The sequence below is a fragment of the Megascapheus bottae genome, chromosome 12 (genome assembly GCF_031878675.1).
Source record: "Megascapheus bottae isolate mThoBot1 chromosome 12, mThoBot2.hap1, whole genome shotgun sequence".
NCBI classification, from domain to species: domain Eukaryota; kingdom Metazoa; phylum Chordata; class Mammalia; order Rodentia; family Geomyidae; genus Megascapheus; species Megascapheus bottae.
Window position 1 is genome coordinate 19,109,183 of NC_143520.1, and position 20,374 is coordinate 19,129,556.

Sequence of the window (20,374 nt, forward strand, 5' to 3'; positions counted from 1 at the left end):
CTTTACCTCCTTGGGCTTGTGTCTCCATGCCTAAGATTTCCCTTAGGAAAGGAATGGGACAGGACTTTCCCAGTGCCCATTCTTTTTTCTCTGTTCAGCTCACTTCTTTTGAACATGAGGAGCTATTGGAATCACTGTTCTGTCCACTCACATTTCATGTTAAGTGTAAGCATCTTTCCTTCCTCTTGAAAGACTTACGTACTCACATATTTGGATTTTAAATGATTGTTTGTGAACTCTTTAAATGAAAGACTGTGCGTGACACTCAACATGTTCTCTGCTTTATCTTCTGATTCTATTGCTACTCTGTATTACAAGTGAAGAAGCCTGGGTGGGGGAGGAAAAGCACAGTGAGTAGTGGAAACCAAATGAAAACTGCAACAAGATTCAAGCACAGGAAGATTTTGCTCCATGAGTCCTTCCCCATAATGAGAGAAGGAATCTGGATTTGGGTGCATGTATGTGTGTGCATGTACACGTGTATGTGTGTGTGTGTGCACACACGTGTGTGCATATCTGTGTATCCTGAAGCTTGAACTCAGGGCCAAGGTGTTGTCTCCAAGCTTTTGTGCTCAAAGATAGCACATTAATACATGAGCCACAAGTCCATTCCCAGCTTTTCTTATTTAAATTTTTTTTGTATTTTATTGGACATGAGAATCTCACAAACTTCCCTGCTGGGCTGTCTTTGAACTAGAATCCTCAACTCTTAACCTATTGAATAACTAGGATTACAAGCATGAGCCACCAACACCTGGCTAGATTCTGGATATTTTGAAAAGAATTAGCATCATCAAAAAGAAACTTGACTCTCTCTTCAGCTTTTGATTATATAACTCCTTATGGATCTTTACTATGGCTGTTTTTTTGTCACCCTCTTGGGTATGTGATTTATCATATATACTGCACTGAGAACATAATTTTACCCCTGAGGAAACTATAAAATACATGGTATTCACCTCCTTTTATACTTGAGAACACAGACATTAATAATGTTCTCCTAAGCCAGCCAGGCTCCAAATCCAGGTATATGAAAATCTTTTCATTTCAATCCAGACTATAAGTTAATATTATCATCCAAATTTGTGAAAAATGAATGGCTTTGCTATACATTACCTTCTACTCTGCAACTTCCACAGTTGGGATAAATAGTGAAGATAAGGGCTTGTGAGAAAAACACTTTTGCCTGCCAGGAAGGAATTGCTTATCCAAGTCAGGCACTACAGATGTGCCTCCTGGCTCTAAGATTCTTCCAACTAGGAGTGCTTGGGGAGAGTGAGCCCTCCCCTAGGTAAGGGTGGCTCCAGCAGTGTGCCAGAAAGGACAGGGTCTGAGAGGTGGTGTGGCTAGTGAGGAATTCTTATAAAGGATGGAAAAGAATGGGCACATTCACCCTTTATCACTTAAGCTTACTGATTAGAAATCAGGCTTAGAATGTATAATGTGCCCAGAAAGCCTGAAAAGGTGGAGGTTCATTCTCCACCCCATTCTCCTGAGCCTGGTACCTTTCCAGAAATACCTCTTGCACGTAATTGTAATTATATTAAAGATAAAAGGAAAAGCAGTTGGCATTTATTAAGCTTTGTTACCCACTGTGCTATTTATGTGTTCTGTCAAAGTTAAATGTAAGTAATGTATTTTTGAAGTTATGTATATGCTACATTTATTAAAATATATTTTCCTGGTTCTGTTAACAGGTCCTGGACTGCCTCTCTACACTCTACATAGCAGCTCAAATGATAAAGGTATTTTCTCCTATTTCACTCTCCATTTGGTTTTAGGAAAGTAGATGTGAATAGAATTGTAGCCTTGTGTGATTTTCCTTACCTTTTAGCATTCAGCACTATTGAACACAAGGATTATAACCTTTACTATGTAAAGTCTTTCATATTTGCTCATTGTGGCATTATGTAATCTAAATTCCTCACATCCAAATGAATTACTGTTGTTTCATGTTCTTGTTTAGAACTAAGAGTGCTAGAAGACAATTCAGCTCTGGATACAATGTTACAGGATGTTCAGATGCCTTCCAAAAAACTGGACTTCATTATTTTGAATGGAACAAGTAAGTTAACCTGCTTTGGGAATTGTGCTTGGCATGGAAACAACAAAACAGAACTAATATGATAATCCAGTCTGAAAAATAACCTTTAAATATTATATGTATCTAATTTTAAGGGTTATTTTTCATGACATGTCTGCCACAGAACTACTACTTTTATTTTGATTTGTCTTAAAATATGTAAAATTTCTTTGTGAAGAGTAACAGAACTTGAAGAAAATGTAGTACTGATAGATCAGTTTATCCATTAGTAACTCTGTTCTACTAGTATTAATTATAAAAAAACATTATCATTAAGTTGAATCATACCTGTAACACTGTGTCTTGAAACAATCGAGATGGAAAATATCTGAAATTACTACATTAAAAGCCTGGGATTGTATATTAAAGTGTTGACACATGTCTCAAAAGCTTGATGTCTCTTCCTCTTCTTTGCTTCCCTTAGCCTAGGACAGGGCTTGAGAATTCAATCATGGATGCTATTCAGGGACTACTAAGAGCAATAAGTTTCTTTTATTTAGTTTGTTACTTAATTGCTAGTTCTGGGGCCTAAACTTAGGGTCTGAGCACTGACCATGGGATTTCTCAAGGCTAGAGCTCTACCACTTGAACCACAGCACCATTTCTGGCTTGTTCTGTGTATATAGTACCAAGGAATCAAACCCAGGTCTTCATGCATGCTAGACAAACACTCTACTACTAGGCCAAACTCCCAGCCCATGAGAGCAATAGGTTTCTTTAAGCAAAATCTTTTGTCAGATGATTTTTTGGCATTTTCCACTCATGGCATTTTCCACACAGGGATGGTAGAAATCCCATCTGGACTGATTGAGCTTCGTATTTTTCACATCAGGATAACTAGAAAATATCCAACCAATTTTATTTGAAATAGTAGGATAGGTCTTGGAAAAGGGCATACTTTGGAGGATTAACTCCAAGCAGTGCAACTCAAACTGAAAGTACCTGTAAGCCTTGTCACTGACTCAAATAGTTCAGAATGGAATGAAGATCTCGATAATAGGATCTTGGCTGATGTAAGTCTCCCTGGCCCTGAGTCATGCTTGCACAGCAAGTGACAGACTAGGTCAAAGACACTGGATACGGAAATATGACATTTTATTTTAGGTGATCCCCAGTAGGAACCTGAGGGTCTTGGAGTCAGGGAATTCCCATAGTGTGGGGAAAATTTGGTGTTGATTGTAGGATTGCACTGTGGTAAAAAGTAAGAGTGGGGATTCCAATCAGGAATGGCTGTAACCACTCACACTGTGGGATGAATTGGGGGTGAGGGACGTGCTGAAAGCAGGCAGGATAAAAGATGAGACTTGGAGACTAGAATAACACTCATCCACCTTGCAAAATGGCAGAAAATAAAACCCCTTCTAATCAGCCTGTGGTGATTCAAGCAAAGTAGGGGATAAGGAACAATCTTGGCATATTCATTAAAAATAACATGGCCAACTGATAGCTTGATATTTTATTGAAATTTTCATAGAGACTTAACATTTTTATCTCACAAGCATTTAATCAAAAGTATAAAATCTTAAGCAAACTATGAAGATACTTCTAGCTATATAAAGATTTTTTTTACTACTAGCTCTTTCTTTTCTCCTTAACCAAAATAATTGTAAGATCATTTTTTAAAAAATGTGAATGTAAGAAGTAATATCTAGAGACAAGGAAATTTTAAATATTTACAGTTTAAATCTACCAAAGTTTAAAGTATTAAAATTTGCTAAAATGAGTTTTTAGTTTTACTCATTTGTGAGAGCAAAAGAAGCAGTTTTGCAATTTAGGGACAGATTTTATTAAACCAATGTTAAATCAAGCACAGGAGCTAAAACAGAAGAAATCACAGGGAATGTATAAAACAATTTGCTTCAGAGAAGCCAGATTTCAACCTACAAAACACAGCTGAAATGGGAACCCAGTCTTGTGGTCTGGGATGGCAGTAGAAATTATAAAAATGTTATTAAATCAGAATTATAGATTATATTTGAGGCCAACTACAAACTCTTAGCAGCTTCAAAGAAATTCAAGTAGAGAAAAGCATTTTGGAGGAAAACTTAGAACGTAAGCATGAACATGAGATAAGTAGATCAGATGCCAAAGAACAGAGTCATAAAAATACGACATTAAAAATTCTAAGACGCACTTTTATTTCACAAGGCACCAATGCATTTGATGGATGCATTGCAAATTTTTTGCTTAAGTATTAACTGGTATTGTAATTGAACATAGTACTTTCAGATCTTAAAAATGTGCTGAATCCAAACCTTTTCTTTTACTATGCCACCTTAACAAATTGCTAGATATGCCACCACTGAGAGAAATAAGACAGTAGATCTTATGTCATAGTATTTGTTCTAAATTATTATCAAATTGTTAGACATGCCATCACAGAAAGAAATAAGACAGGAGATTGTATGTTATGGTAATTGTTCTTAAATCACTAACTCATCTTTCTGTTTGTTTAGAATTTTGGTATCAAATGATTTTGCCTCCACATTTTGATAAATCCAAGAAATATCCTCTACTATTAGAAGTGTAAGTATTTAAGAAGGGGAGCAATTTAACAGTTAAGCATCATATTTTTTTTTCAATACATGTTAGTGAAAAACAAATCCCAAAGCAGCCTCTCCCCCTTCCATAATCACTGGGTACTATTTCCCATTCTCCATTTTACATTCAGAAAGCACAATCTGTGTTTCTTCTCATCTTCTTAATAGTTGACTCCTCTTCTGTCATCATCCTATGGATTTTCTTTTGATTTGTGTTCCCAAATTGAGGGAATTTCATAGGCATTCTCAAACCCAATTTCATTCTTACTTCTGGGACATTTCAGCAAGCAAGAAATGGGTACTTACAGTCCCCACAATGCTCTGCTCCAGAATTTACCCCCACAACTCCAATTTGTTTTTTCTGACTCATTTGGACCTCACATTTCTCTTACAGTTCACCCAGTATCTCTGCCTGGTATTTTCCATTTCCCTTTTTGTCCAAGAGGAGACATAATAGAAGACAGTGTTTATTGTAATCTAAACTTCAGGTCTTAGAAAAAAAAGTTCTGAAATCACAAGATTTAGGAGAGTAAAAGAGAACTCAACTTGTATAAATTCAGAATATGACAGCATAGTAAAAGTACATTTTTTAATTATGAGAAATATAGTTAACTTCACCTTCTAAAACTGTCCCGCTCTCACCCATCATTCCACTCTCTTCCTGCCATTGTACACATCATTTCCTTTATTAAAAACAAAACAAGGCAATAAATGTGCTGGCTCTCTGCCATGACTTTGGGGCTTAATTTTCTCTGCTTTATTCAGACAACAAATTAACTTAGTGAGTTCTTTGGCTGATCATATGAAGGAGAAACTGAAAGTCAGAGATCTAATTTTTCTATGCATCTTGGAGAAACAATGGTGTTCTTAGTAGTGTCAGACCTATCTTTTCCCCTATTTTCCCTGCTCCTTAAAGCCAAAATATAGAAGTGCAAAGAAAGGAGAAAAGATATTTCAAACCTCCAGATATGCCATTTGATTTTCTTAAGACTAATTTGTACTTAAAGAAGTCAAATTCATTAGTGATGCTAATTTGTTTGGGACAGTTTCTCTAATATTTAAAATAATCCTTTAGAAAAGATGACCATTTTTTCTTCATGTCTTTCTTGACTCCCCTGTAATTGGGAAATTTAAAAAGAAAAGTGAAAAGTAGGATCCCTTCCTGATTCTCTTCAGTTATTTTCTGAAGTCTTACGTTTTCGATTTTAAAACATGAGATTGCTTAATCTTGGGAATGAGTAACTTGATACGTATCTAACATTAAAACAAATGCTTCACCTACCAAATTTGTTATCATTGACAGAGCTAACAGATTTCCTATTATTAAAGAATGTTTGCTGGCCTAAAAGTACATGAAGGTACTCCTTTGTTTAAAATTAAAATGGTAATTTAATTTTAAAAGTAAAATAATATATTGCATAAGTTCTTAAGAATGTCATTCCAAATACGTGAGGAAAAAGGTTAGCTGAGGTGTGTAAGCATGAGTCATCGGTGCCTGTGCTGGAAAAGTGAGCAGATAAGTGTAGGAGATGGGCAGGGAGGAAGTAGTTACTAAAGAAGATGTGTCCAGGAATCATGTAGCTCATGCAAAGGTAATGTATTTAAATAAAATATAATGTAATAGACATCTTTTAATTAACAGTCTCAGAGAAGGTTCATAATGGTTGTGTATACAGCTATGTGTGGAGTAGGGTTATAGAACTGCAAACCCAGGCAGGTAAAATTTTAGTGGTAGTGAAAATTGTTCATTGTTAGTTCTTCAATGCAAGGGAATATTTCTTTTCTTCGAAGGACTTTTTTTTCTTTTTGAGCTAGGATCTTATTGCAAAATTCACTTTGGTTACACATTGGTAATTCTTCCACTTCAGCTTCTGGAAAGTGCTGAAGAGCACTGTGAATGCAGGTGTGGGTGTGACATCACACATGCACACATGCAGCTTTTTTTTTTATTATTGGTGTTAATACCACTTTAAGTCAGGTTTTAAATGTTGTCCCTTATCAGTATCACTCACTAGCGGTAGCAGTCTGCCCCTTGAGACACACCTCTACTTCTTTTCCCATGGTTAATTGGAGATATAAGTCTCATGGACTTTCCTGATTGGGCTGGCATTGAACTGTAATCCTCAGATCTCAGCTTCCTGTGTAAGAAGGATGACTGATATAAGCCACTGCTAACTTTCTCTGAGTTTTTATATACTAGTATTTATTCATATCATGGTTCATTCATCTGGGTTTTATAGAGTCTTAGTGTAAGCAACCTCACGCTGGATATTTTGGGAAATGTAGATCATGGAATGAAGCCACAGTAAAGATCTTAAGAAAGTCTCGACTTGAGCCAGGGGTAGAGTGCTGGCCTAGCATGCACAAAGACCTGGGTTCGATTCCTTGATACCACGTACACAGAAAAAAAGCTGGAAGTGGGGCTGTGGCTCAAGTGGTAGGGCTCTAGCCTTGAGAAAGCCCAAGGGCAGTGCTTAGGCCCTGACATCAAGCCCCAGGACTGGCAAAACAAACAAACAAACAACAAAAAAAAAAACCTAAGTCCTGACTTAATGATTCAAATTTATAACTGGTAGTATTTTTTAATCTGAGATGGAAAGATATAGTCAAGACTGTATTAATTGCCATCATACAACATTTCTGTCACTACCATTACAAACATTATTTGGTTATCAAGATTGTGTATCCCTTTTAAAATGAAGTCTTTCAGTTGGGCATTGGTGGATCTTGTCTGTAACTCTAGTTATCCCATCAAGTCAGGAAAGTCTGTGAGTTACTTACATCAAATTAACTACCAAAAAAACTAGAGGCATGTGGCACAAGTGGTAGAACACCGCCCAGGTCCTAAGTTTTAGCCGAGGACTGGCAGAGTAAAAAATGAAAAAGGAAGGGAGGAAGAAGGGAGAGGAGGAGGAAGGGAGGGAGGGAGGGAGGGAGGAGAGAGGTAAAGAAATAGGAAGAAAGAAGCAGAGAAGAAAAAGAAACAAAGGAAGAAAGAAATGCTGGGAAAGAAGAAGGAAGGAAGGAAGGAAGGAAGGAAGGAAGGAAGGAAGGAAGGAAGGAAGGAAGGAAAGAAGGGGAGAGGGAGGGAAAGAAGGAAGGAAGGAAGGAAGTCATAATTCTCTTCAGAGGTTAAACTGTTGGGCATCTTTGAAGGAAACAAACATTAATTATATCCTTGTTGCCAAATTTTTAAAACTCACTTGCTGGTCTGATTTCATAGTCAGAATCATGAATGGGAAGAAGGAAAGTTGTACACATCTTGTCCATAGAAAAGTTAAATGCAGTATTCTTCATTGGATTCAGAACAAGTGTGACAGCTAATGACCTGCAATTTTCACAGCTATGCAGGCCCCTGTAGTCAAAAAGCAGATGCTGCCTTCAGACTGAACTGGGCCACTTACCTTGCAAGTACAGAAAACATCATAGTAGCCAGCTTTGATGGCAGAGGCAGTGGCTACCAAGGAGATAAGATCATGCATGCAATCTACAGAAGACTGGGAACACTTGAAATTGAAGATCAAATTGAAGCAGCCAGGTAAGTGCCCTAGGAGATGACCTCAAATGTCATTTGACTTTTTTTCTCCTTAATTTATCCTTTAAAGTTATAAAGTACCAGCCAAGCAGGGTGGCTCATGCCTGTAATCCTAGCTACTCAGGAGGCTGAGATCTGAGGATCATGATTGAAAGCCAGCCCGGGCACTAAAGACCATGAGACTCTTATCTCCAATTGACCATTAGAAAACCGTAAGTGGTGCTGAGGCTCAAGTGGTAAGGCTGTGGCCTTAAGCTGAAGAGGTCAAGGACAGCACCCAGGCCTAGAATTCAAGCCAACATGACTGACAAAAACAAAATGTTATAAAGTACCAAGAACATAAACGATGCTGGAATGAGCCTGTGTTCTTTCATCCTTGTAGATTTTTAGTGGGGATATTATATTTAAATGAAAATATGTGTCATTATAGATTTGGACAAAATTATTTCATAAATTTCTTTTCATATATCACTAAAGAAAGGTTTATTTTGATGCACATTTTGAATATTTCAGTTCATAGACTTTGGCTCTGTTGATTCTACAGGTTTAAAAAAAATCCTATTTGCGACTTAATATTTAGAACTTAATCAAAATTAGGCTAAGGATTTGATTGTAAATAGAGATTCCCTCCTTGAACGCTTGTTTGTTAAACTTGTCATTTAAAATATGATGTAAAAATCAACGTTAATAAATTCTTTAATAAAAAATTAAAAGCACAAAAAAAGATAAAATCAAAATAAAACAACAATAAAAACTCAAAAAAAATCCTATTTGCTCTGCTTTATGCTCTTAGTCCTTCCTGTAAACTTCACTAAAAGCAGACAACCATAACCATGTTACAGTTTAAATTCTGGGCCACCATGAAATTTCCTCCATCACTATTTAACTTACTCTGCCAAAGTCTTAGAGCACGGGCAAGTGTAGACATATTCTTCACTATAATATAACACAAATGTTACCTAGTCTGATTCCAAATGTAGTCCTTGTTGTCATATGAAACTTCAAGAGCTCAGTCTTTTCTGTACACATTATATTCAGCATCCTAGTCTGCTGTGCTTCCACAAGAGTTGCCCACTGAACTCTCTTTATGGCTACCTAAGTTTTTCTAGTTTGCCTCTACAATTTTTCCCAGTCTCTCACAATTCACCTCCACAGATTTCTGGAAGACAGTCAGGTAATCACAACAATCACTTCAATCCTTGATACTAATTTCCAGTGTTTGTCAGACTTGCACTATTGTGACAAAGTACTTGACATAAACAATTTAAAGGAAGAATTACATACGTTGTAATGGTCTCCAAAATTTCAGTCCACAGTCCATCGTTTCTGTGCCTATGCATAGTGAGACAGACCATCACGGTGACATGAGAATGTGGTAGAGGCTACGCAACTCATAGCAGGCAACAAACAGAGAAAACAAACCCCTGAACAGGGATTTTATTTTTCTTTTAACTTATTTTCATTTTAAGTTTTATTTTTATTTCTTTTTCCTTCTTTTAGTCCCAGTCTTTGGCATTGTGTTGCCATTATTTAGGACTGGTCTTTCATCATAAATTAACCATCTCTAGAAACGTCCTTGCAGGTATTCCCAGAGGTGTGCTTTACTAATCCTACAGGATTAGTATGCCTCTCGAATCAGGTTGACAATCAAAATCACCAATCACACTGAATAAACATCGAACTGAACACTTGAGTGCATTCCTTACAATTAAGGGAGAGTAGAGGGGTTTAGTACATACTTATATTGTAGAAGTCACAAGTATGGGATCTGGGAGTTCCTACAGATGGTGACTCTCCTATTAAAATAAAACAAGAACATGCCAGGCACAGTGGTTCACACCTGTAATCCTAGCTACACAGGAGACTGAGATCTGAGGATCCTGATTTAAAACCAGCCTGGGAATTGCAGTCCATGAGACTCTATCTCCAATAAACCACTAGAAAACTGGAAGTGGCACTGTGGTTCCAGAGGCAGGTCAGTAGTCTTGAGCTAAAGAGATCAGGAACAATGCCCAGACCCAGAGTTCAGAGTCTCACAGTCATAAAGGATCCATTCATTGTGTAAGCATCTCTTTCTTTTTTTGCCATTCCATATGGCATGATTCATTGATGTGATTGATCTGCTTTAAAAGAAAGGAGAAGTGTAGGATTTGTGCATAGCATGTTTGGCATTTTACCTGCAGTTTCTCAGTGAAATTGTACAGAAGCTGTGGGTGGTGGATGTTTTAAATTCAGGTAAAGAAATAGAAACTCATAGGTAATTTGTAAAGGTGAATCAGGATTAAGATCCATTCTTATTCCACTTCTTCTGTTCAACTGCATTCAACTGTTACCAGTTGAATGTTACCAGAAACATAATCTTTGAATTTTTTTGAGTTTCTGCTTGAATGTTTAGTGAACCCTAATAAGTGAGGTGGTTGGAGACTATGTTGTGAAATCTCAGACCAATAAATAGAGAAAGGTCCTTGAATGATTAAATCCATGTAAAAAATGGCTTTAAGAAAAGAGATAATCAAAGAATAGAAAGGAAAATGATAGACAATTTTTAAAATATCCCTGAATGGGTGAAATTTCCTTATACTAAAATTAATAACTTTTCCTTAAAATTAAAAAAGATTTTAATTACAGTACAAATACGTTCAAGAATCAGACTTCAATATTTTGAAAACAGTTTTTAGAGAGTGCAGGGAAGGAGTGATCCTGTCCAAAAAGAAATGTACTGTTGACCTGACTTATATAACTTTTACAACTGTAGCCTCTCTGTACCTTACAGATATGGAAGGCATGGTTCAGCAATAGAACACTTATCTATAAGCAGAAGACCCTGAGTTCAAATCCTAGTACAATAACAATATTAATAAATAATGATATTGAGCGTATTTATACAATGAAACACTATTTTAGTGGCTAAAAAGAATGAATAATTCTCAGACATAAAACACAGCCAGACATAGAAGCATACACATGTCTAGCTTATGTAAACTTTTAAACAAGATGAACACCCAAGTGAAATTTTTATGGAGTCCAATGGAAAAACATTTTACTCTTGTACTTTTACAAACAGGAAAACGACCTGGAGACTGTGAGTGCGCGCAAAGTCACGGTTTCAAGGATACATTTACCTTGAAAATGTTCGCCAACTTGTGCACTCTTGATTCAGTGCATATTTCTAAATATTACTCAGGTTAAAGAGCAAGGTTTAGAGTGGAGAAGCTGAGTTGGTGTTTTTTTTTTAAAAGAAACCTATTCTGAATTTCCCTAATGTCATTTACTGACACCATCAACCGAAAACACAAAAACTGTCAGGTTTGTCATTGTGAAGGCCCCAAACCTCTCACCATGCTACAACATTTGTTGCACTTGCTAGTTTGGGCTTTTGATTTTGTTTGTTTGTTTGTTTTTGTTTTGTTTTGTTTTTGTATATGCATATGTTAGTACTGAGGAATTGAATTAAGACATTATCCTTTAATGTTCTCTCTCAAGGCTTATGCTCGTCCACTTGAGCCACACCTCCATTTCTGACATTTTGATCCATAAATGAAGATAAGAGCCTCACACACTTCTTTGCTTTGTCTTGTTTAGAACTGTTATCCTCCCATCTCAGCCTCCTGAATAGATAGGATTATAGATGTGAGTCACTGGAATCCAGCCATTTTCTAGATTTTTTTTAAGTCAAAATTTATTTTAATGGAAGGCTAAGAGTACCAGAGAGATCCCTAAAATGTACTTCTAATCTCTTTATCTAGATTCTAACCCTGAACATGGTTTAATGGCAAAAGACTTCTTAATCCAATGAGAAAATGTGATTTCTATTTATTGGCGCCAAGCTAACTAATCAACACCTATCATAGCAAGAAATTTATTTAGACAATGATGTTTAAATTCTCAGATAGGTGTCCTGGAGACATTTTTAAGCCATGCCCAGATGTTCTTTATGCCCTTATCTTTCTCCACTGCAGGGGTGACTACTCTCAAAATGAAAAAAAACATCTGGAGAGATTTAAATTCAATTATGTAAAGAAAAGTACATCTGGGCTGCAAATTTTTATATGAAGCTGTGAAAAAAACTACCAGGATTTGTTTTCTGTGCAACACACACACACACACACACACACACTAAAAGCAATCCTTGTTCATCTAGATCTTAGGTTAAATAGACATTTATCTCAGGCAGACAGTTTTCTCAGGTGTTTTGATTGCTGGCATTGCTGACAATGATTCATCCTACTTTGAAATAGAATGAATGAGGTAACAAATGCCATAGTTTCACATTCATGCACATTTATGTAGTTATCTTTGTTTTCTGTACACAGTCCAAAATTGATTTGTGGACTTCTTTCATGTATTTTAGACAATTTTCAAAAATGGGATTCGTGGACAGCCAGCGAATTGCAATTTGGGGCTGGGTGAGTAATTATTTGACTGATGAATCTGTATGAATTCTTTAGTGACTAAAATCCAGAGCAGGTTCATTTATCTTTCAGTTGTGAATATTTAGAGATGAAAATCATGTTTCTCAAGTTTTACACCTCTGGGAAATAACATGCTAGAGTCTCAACTAAGCCAGGCCCAAATCTTTGTTCACCAAAGTGAGAAAAGGAGTGAAGAAGGGAATAAAGAGAAAGACTAAGATGGGGGAGGGAAGAAAAGAGAGAGGGGAGAGAAAGAGATGAAGGGGGAAGAAGGGAGACACCTCAGGAGTCAGTAAAGATTTGTGTTTGTTGATCTTACTCACTATTTTTCATTAATTAGTACTCTTCACTCAGTGAGGTCAGCGAATGTTCCATGCTTCTCTCCTCCCATTTACTAAGACAAGTAACAAGGCCTCTGAAATTGTAATCTTTAGATACTGCCCAATTAAGGCCAATTTAAGCCTTCTATACCATGCTTTCTGTCTTTAAAGAGGCACAGTATATAAAGATGTGAGAAATGTAGAAACTGCGACTCGCTTACCATATGTCCTTATTCCTTTACCTCCGTAAAAATAACTGTTTCCGTTCCTTAGTCATATGGAGGGTACGTAACCTCAATGGTCCTGGGATCGGGGAGTGGTGTGTTCAAGTGTGGAATTGCAGTAGCGCCTGTGTCCCGGTGGGAGTATTATGGTATGTAATTGCTGTCAAAGAGTGAACCAATGTTGACCTTAAAATTTTAGTAAAGAAAGCCATTACTTTCTGACTTTCAGTGTTTCTACAGCAAATAGGCTGGTTATTCGTAGAGATTCTTTATGGGTACTGATATCATGATCTCATTTATTCTGCTTGTTGTATAAGACTGGGTGATATTATTGTTATCTATACATTTAGTTTCTCATCCACAATCTATGTTTCCTAAATTTTGAAAAAGCCCCAGTGCTGACCACTCAAATAAACCCTTCCTTATCTTTATTCAAATTTGGTTTGGGGAATTTCACCTGTTTGTAGAAATAAGAACCTTTCCCCTTTGACTCAAATAGAACTTGGGATTTGGGAGGAAAAGAAGAGTAAAGGCAGATGAATTTAGGGATGAGGGTGTTTTTGCCTACTCCCTCTTAATAGCTGAAAGATTCATCCTCATTAAGAAAATATGTAAAACTGCAATACATAGTGGAAGACTGGAGGAAGAGATAGAGAATTCTCTTGTACGTCCTCTGATCCCATCTGATGTCCCTCATAGAGTGTAAGAATAGAAAGATTGCTAGAGAATATACTCAATGTTTTGTATTCTGCTATTTGAAAGTACCAGTCTTTGGGAAGGCCCTCTCTTAGGCACCCGCGGTGAAGAGAAGCCAATGCACAAAACATGTTGTTATACCTTGCCGTGGACCATCTGATCTGCACACAGTGGAATCATTTGCGTCTAATAATTTTCTGCTTGATATTAATTGTTCAGCTAGATGGCTTATTATGGAGACCTCTGGTGGTCAATGAAATAATAGAAACAATGTGCAAGTAAAGCACGTAATGAGAAGGACACAGAAGTCAGATGTAAACCTGTCTAATACATAGGAACAGACATTTTAAACCTGTGTGTGAACTTGGACATTTTTATTCGGATTGGATAAAAGGAATATGTGAGTGGTATTTCAAGGCTTATACCTAAAAGTTCATAACAACTGCATCATGCAGTTATACATAATATTTTAAACATTATTTTTTAAATTTCAGATCTTTTCATACATATATAAATCTGATATAAATAACAGTCTACATAAGGAACCAATATTATGTGCTAAAATCAGAAGAAGTAAAGGCTGTAGGTGTTTAGCAAGTTTTTATTTTGCCCTTAAAGGTTGTCTTCACCCTATCGATGTACAACTGAAGTTTTTAATCTTTAAATGTTAAACTTTTTTTTAAAAAAACGTGAGCATTTGTGAAGATTTAAAAATATTTTTTAAATATATGGATGTACTTCAGATATGTAAAATTATGGTTTATTCATTTTAATCAAAATAGCAAAATGTCACTGTCACCCATATAAGAACTAAAAAATATTTTCCTTTCATAGAAATGATATGATATGTGCATGCAGGACAACTAATTCTTGTTAGTATAGTTTGTAGTATGTGTTACCAGTCTCTCAAAAGTATTAAGGTGTCCAGTTTAGAGTAAAAAAATGAACAGAGCTGGGCACAGTGTAATTCTAGCTACTCAGGAGGCTGAGATCTGAGGATCAAGGTTCAAAGCCAACCAAGGCACAAAAGGATCTGAGCCTCTAATCTCCAAATAACCTCTAGAAAATGGAAAGTGGGGCTTGGCTCAAGGGTAGGGAAGTAGCCTTGAGATGAAGGACTCAAGGACAATGCCCACACCCAGTGATAAGGAGGTAGCCTTGAGCTGAAGAGCTCAGGGACAGCACCCAGGCTGAGTTCAAGACTCAGGACCCACAAAAAAAAAAAGTGAATGAACAGAATCCATCCTGAAATAATTGTGTATTCAATATTCAAGGCATTAGCCTTTACATCACAATGACAACATATCATTCCTCCTTATTGTATTCTGGTGATTTAAGAATGCAGCTTTCAAAACAATAAGGTTTCTTAATTTGAATGTCAGTTTTCTAAATTTATGTAGAATTTCCCCACCATAAATCTCTTCACTGATATTTTAGTGATGATATATAGATACTATATAATTTCATTTTGAATTGGGCAAAGTGTTTAATTATCCAAAACAATCAAACCCATTATGTAACATGTTATTTCACTATATTTATAGCTATGAGTTTATGTGATTTTCAAACATGAGCAGAGGTATCAATGTGTGAGAAGAAATCCACCAACTACCTGGTGAATGTAACTGTAAGCCCTCTATACATTACCCCAACAATAAAAAGATTAAATTAAATTAAAAAAGAATAAACAACTAAAACCCTTTTTAAAGAAATATCAAGTAATTGTACAAAGGGACTTCAATTCATTCTATTTGTGTATGGGCCTCTCGCATTGTTCAACTTGGTCAATTATTTTTGGGTGAATCCTAAACAGGATGCAGTTAAGAGATGATATTCAAATATCTAAGAGTCCTTTCTGTGCATATATTGTTCTATTTCTAGTGTGATCGATCGTGTCTTGTTCTTAACACAAGGATCATTTCTCTCAAAGAGGTTTATATTTCTATATAAAAGAAATAATAGTTTTTTAAAAAAAGATTTTATGTGATTTTCACAGACGATATTAACTTAACCTGTTTCACAATCCTTGAGTGTTATGGCACAAAAACTAAAATGTCCCCATAAAATGAGAGCTGGGAATGTGGCTTAGTGGAAGAGTGCTTGCCTAGCATTCATGAAACCCAGGGTGTTTGATTTCTCAGTATCACATAAACAAAAAAGCCAGAAGTGGCACTGTAGCCCAAGTGGTAGAGTGCTAGCTTTGAGCAAAAGACATGAGAAAGGATATCAATGTTTGTGAAGTAATGCACCTTCTATCTGGTGAATATAATGTAACCCTTATATTAATTACAATTATAATAAAATATATGGATAAAAAGACAGTGTCTAGGCCCTGAGTTCAAGCCCCAGGACTGGCAAAAAAGAAAAACAAAAAGAGGGAAAAAATATTTAACTTGCACTAGGATGAAGTAGCTGATCTAATATAGGACTGATTACTGAAAGCTTTCTTTTCAATGTAGTGAATCCCAACACACCAAAAAATAAAATAAAGTTAACTAGTAATTGATCATTGCTAGGGGATTCCAAAAGCCAATATTTTATGAAAAATTAGGGTATATATTTTTCTCAATATCAAGAATTTCAAGGCAATTGGATGAGCTTGATGGCTTTCTTTGTATGGGTCATACCTCACATTTAACTATTTTATAGGTGGAATTTTTTGTGAGCTTTAATCTAATTTGATTTCCTTCTGTCTCCATACAAGGGGTTAAGTATGAATGGATGAAAAGTGCTCAGGATGAAAAGATTAGAGTCTGAGTGAGCAGTCAGGGCATCAATATCTCTGACTATATCAATAAACTAAAGACATTGATAAGGGTAATGCTATGTACCCAGGCAAAATTAAGACTCAGAAAAATGTGTATGGTAACTCAATAAGTAGAAGGAAAGTTGTTATCTAAAAATTCATCGGTTTTATTTTTTCTCCAATTATAGACTCAGTATACACAGAACGTTACATGGGTCTCCCTACTCCAGAAGACAACCTTGATCACTACAAGGTAAGAGATGATTAGCTATGCCCACTCTATAACCTGTTTATAAATAGTTTAAGAACTTTGTAAGTGTATCTATTTTAGAAAATATATACTTTTTTATTTTCAGCAAAATTCATGTTCAAAAGAAATAACACAGGTGGTTTAGAGATACTCCAATAGCTTTCCCTACTATATTCTGCATAATTACAGTCTTTATCGTATGCTATATAGGTCACAATATGCATTCATTTGGAAATACAAAGCAACACCAGATAATTACCTTAATTATAAAAATTTCAGTTTAGAAAACATGTCAAACTCAACATATTTCTCGTGAACTCAGAAAACTCTAAACCTTCAGACGTACATTAAAATTTCTTAGGATATTGCCATAACTAAAGAGGCGTTTACAAGCCTATCATTTTCTTACTTATAGCTAACCAAGCAGGTTTTTGTTTTTGTTCATTTTATTTTTAAACACAAGATGACTTGAGCAAAGCAAATGAGAGTCACATAAGTTGGGCAGTACCCTGAAAACTCCTGATCTATCTAGCATCCAATCATCTCGAAGCTTGAAGCTCTCAGAACCAATGTGCAGAATGCTCTGCAGACAAGCCTTAGCATTGGAAACATGGTCTGGGCTGCAGCTTTACTATCAGTTGTTGGTAGGGTGCACAACATGGCAAAGCCAGTGTTCCCTTCAGTACCACACTTGTGCAAGTGGAAGTGGTGGTGTAAACACTAGAGAGCCTTCCAGCATTTTGACAGTTCCAAGGCTTTCATGATTCTATTTGTCTGGAGAGCAAGGGTATGCGATGGGGAGAGGGGGGAGAATGCTAAATTACTGTTTTTAGATAATCAAGTAAAACACCACTGAGGTTTTCACTGTCCAAAAAAATGTTTAAAACTCTCCCAGAACAAGATTAATGTATGACTAATTATTCCTCATTTGTGTCTTAACTCTCAATACTTAGGCTTCATATTAATACTTATCTCTGAGGAGCAACAGTCTTGCATTTTTCTACGATGTCAACATGATTCCTTTGCATTCTGAAATCTTCTGATCAAAACAACAAACTGAAAGTTTCTAGTTTTGCAATATATGTTTAGATGACCTAAAACATTTTTTTTTAAAACATCAGACTAATTTGGTTTTCCACAGTGTATCCCACATAGAGCTAGGAGCTCAACCTTATCCGTAATACTTTCCACCGTATTCAACTAAATCTAGTATTCACTAATTCTTTTAAGTTATTTATTGTTATGGTAAAGGTGATGTACAGAGGGGTTACAGTTACATAAGTCCAATTCTTTTGGAACAGTGTTACCCCTTCCCTAACTCTCTCCCAGTTTTTCCCTCATGTCTCCACTCACAAGTTGTATAATTTCTTTTCAACATAGTGTCTAGTGAATATCACTGCTGAATTTGTTCACCTTTTTCTCCTGGTACTTACTATTCCACTATTATCTCAATTTACAGCTTCCTCCTTGTAGTAGGCTCATTTATAGGGCAGTCTTACTCTTTAAATGCTCCTGTGCTCATCCATTTTGTCACCTTGCTCTCTCTTGCTTAGTGCCTGGATTTTTACTTGTTCTCTGTCTCCATCTGTCTAGGAGCTGGGCTGCCTTCCCATTGGAGAGTAGCCTTTTGCTATCCCATGGTATTTTCCTTGAATATCTTTAATCCTCACCTTATTCTGTCCTCAAGGAAGAATGACTTTGTGCTGGTATTTTTCCCATCTGCAGCACCATTGGTCACTCAAGGTTTTCTTTAACATCATATGCTTTGGTTGCACAGTACCAAGTATAAATCTGTTTTAAAACCTTCCCTGGTCTGTACTGTTGACTAGTCAGGAGGATGAGATGGGAAAGATCACAATTCAAAGGCAGTCCTGGCAGAAAACCCAGCAAACTAATCAGCAAAATGCTGCAGTGAAGCATGACTTAATTGGTAGTTGAAGAAAGCCGAGTGAAACCCTGATTTTAGCAACTTTTCTCACTGAAAACTTTTTGAAGGGAAACACTGTGACACAAGTTGTACTTCTCCGTCATTTCTCTTAGTTTACAGCTGGGATTTTCTTCTCTGTGATCCAATCTGAATACTTAAATTTGATTCCTGAGGGTTTCCCCGGTAGTGCCCACAGCCCCCAAATATTCAAATTAAACTTCACACAATCCTAACCCTTGGCTGTGAGAATGGGAAATATAAGTTGGAAAACTTATTTTTTTTTTTGACAATTCCATTCTGAAGTAACAATTCAACCCTGAAGCAAAGGGTCAAGTTCAAACTCTGACTTCCAAGAAAGTCTGCCATACCTGCTTTAATTTCTCAAAACTCACGGCTTATTTCCTCTTACCTACTCCTCCCTAGGTAGGTACAGAGATCATCAATCTTTAATTTTTGCCATTTCACTCTGTATCTTTTCCATAGGCTCATTCTCACACACACCCCCCCTTCTCTCAAACGCTACCCCCCATTGTGGTGGCCATTTTCATCTCTCCCCTTAGGTGTTCCCTGCGTGAGGTAGTCATGTAAATAGAAGTCACTTCCTACTGCCAATGGCAACATGCGCACACTGGGTGCACAAAGTCACTCTTTCACTTCGCTGCACAGATGGCACCCGAGGACTGTTTAATCCTTCCACGCCAGGAGTCGGGTTTTCTTGGCACAAAATTCATTGCTGGCAATGGACACATTAAAACTGCCAGTACCAGGGAGCGAAAGGTTCCCAATGTGTTACTCGGAGGAATTATCTGGGAGGGTGACAGTGAAGGTGGGCAGGAGAAAGTGAGGCAAATGCATTCACGAATTGATTCCACCATGGCTAAGTTGCTTCCTCAGAATGAGGAGAACTGAATCTAAGTGGAGAACTGAATCTAAGAGCCTATTTTTGGTGCACAGCAGGCTTTAGAATAAAGCTGCCCTCCTCCTTTGTTTTTTAAATGAGCCTGTGCTTTTGTCTCTGGCAAGAATACATTTAAAGATTCTATTTTCCTCCAAGGCCCCAGCTGCCCCTCTGGACCCCATCTTCTACTTTTTCTTTCCCAGGTTGCTTCTCTCTCTCTGTCTCTCTCTCTGTCTCTCTGTCTCTCTCTCTCTCTCTCTCTCTCTCTCTCTCTCTCTCTCTCTCTCTCTCTCTCTCTCTCTCTCTCTCTCTCCCCCTTCCTTTTCTCTCTCTTCCCCCCTCCTTTCCTCTCTATCTCTCCCTCTATGTCTCCCTCTGTCTCTACCCTTGAAAAGACAAAGAAAACACTTCAACAATTTCTTCAGGTTTTCACCCCTCTGTGAATTCAGATAGGTCAGGAGTAAAAATTTTAAAACAGGTTAGCACTGCTGACTCTTTCCAGCACACTGAGGGGAAAGCATGCCCAGAGTATACAGCTCAGCAAGACATTGACATTTGTCTATATTCTCAGCTACAAAACCATTGATACACTAGTCAGAATCACGGCCTTTGAATAGAAACTATCATTTTTAACAAAACTCAGAAGTAAAAAGGGAATTGATATTAGCTTACTCATGATCTATATTTGGAAGAATCCATATCACCAACAGAAGCAGCACATCTTGTGAAATAAAAGTATTACT

At 36.8% G+C, this 20,374-nt stretch overlaps 1 protein-coding gene across 2 annotated transcripts in view; it reads left to right on the forward strand.

Moving 5' to 3' along the window:
- Dpp4 (dipeptidyl peptidase 4) overlaps window positions 1–20,374 on the forward strand; it is an 87,495-nt gene that overhangs the window by 56,651 nt on the left and 10,470 nt on the right. For both annotated transcript variants that reach the window (XM_090342738.1, XM_090342739.1), the window contains exons 17-23: window positions 1,698–1,745; window positions 1,967–2,065; window positions 4,540–4,609; window positions 7,967–8,161; window positions 12,510–12,564; window positions 13,164–13,263; window positions 16,745–16,809. In XM_090342738.1, the coding sequence (XP_090198864.1) occupies window positions 1,698–1,745; window positions 1,967–2,065; window positions 4,540–4,609; window positions 7,967–8,161; window positions 12,510–12,564; window positions 13,164–13,263; window positions 16,745–16,809 (632 nt within the window). The remainder of the gene's footprint in view (window positions 1–1,697; window positions 1,746–1,966; window positions 2,066–4,539; window positions 4,610–7,966; window positions 8,162–12,509; window positions 12,565–13,163; window positions 13,264–16,744; window positions 16,810–20,374) is intronic.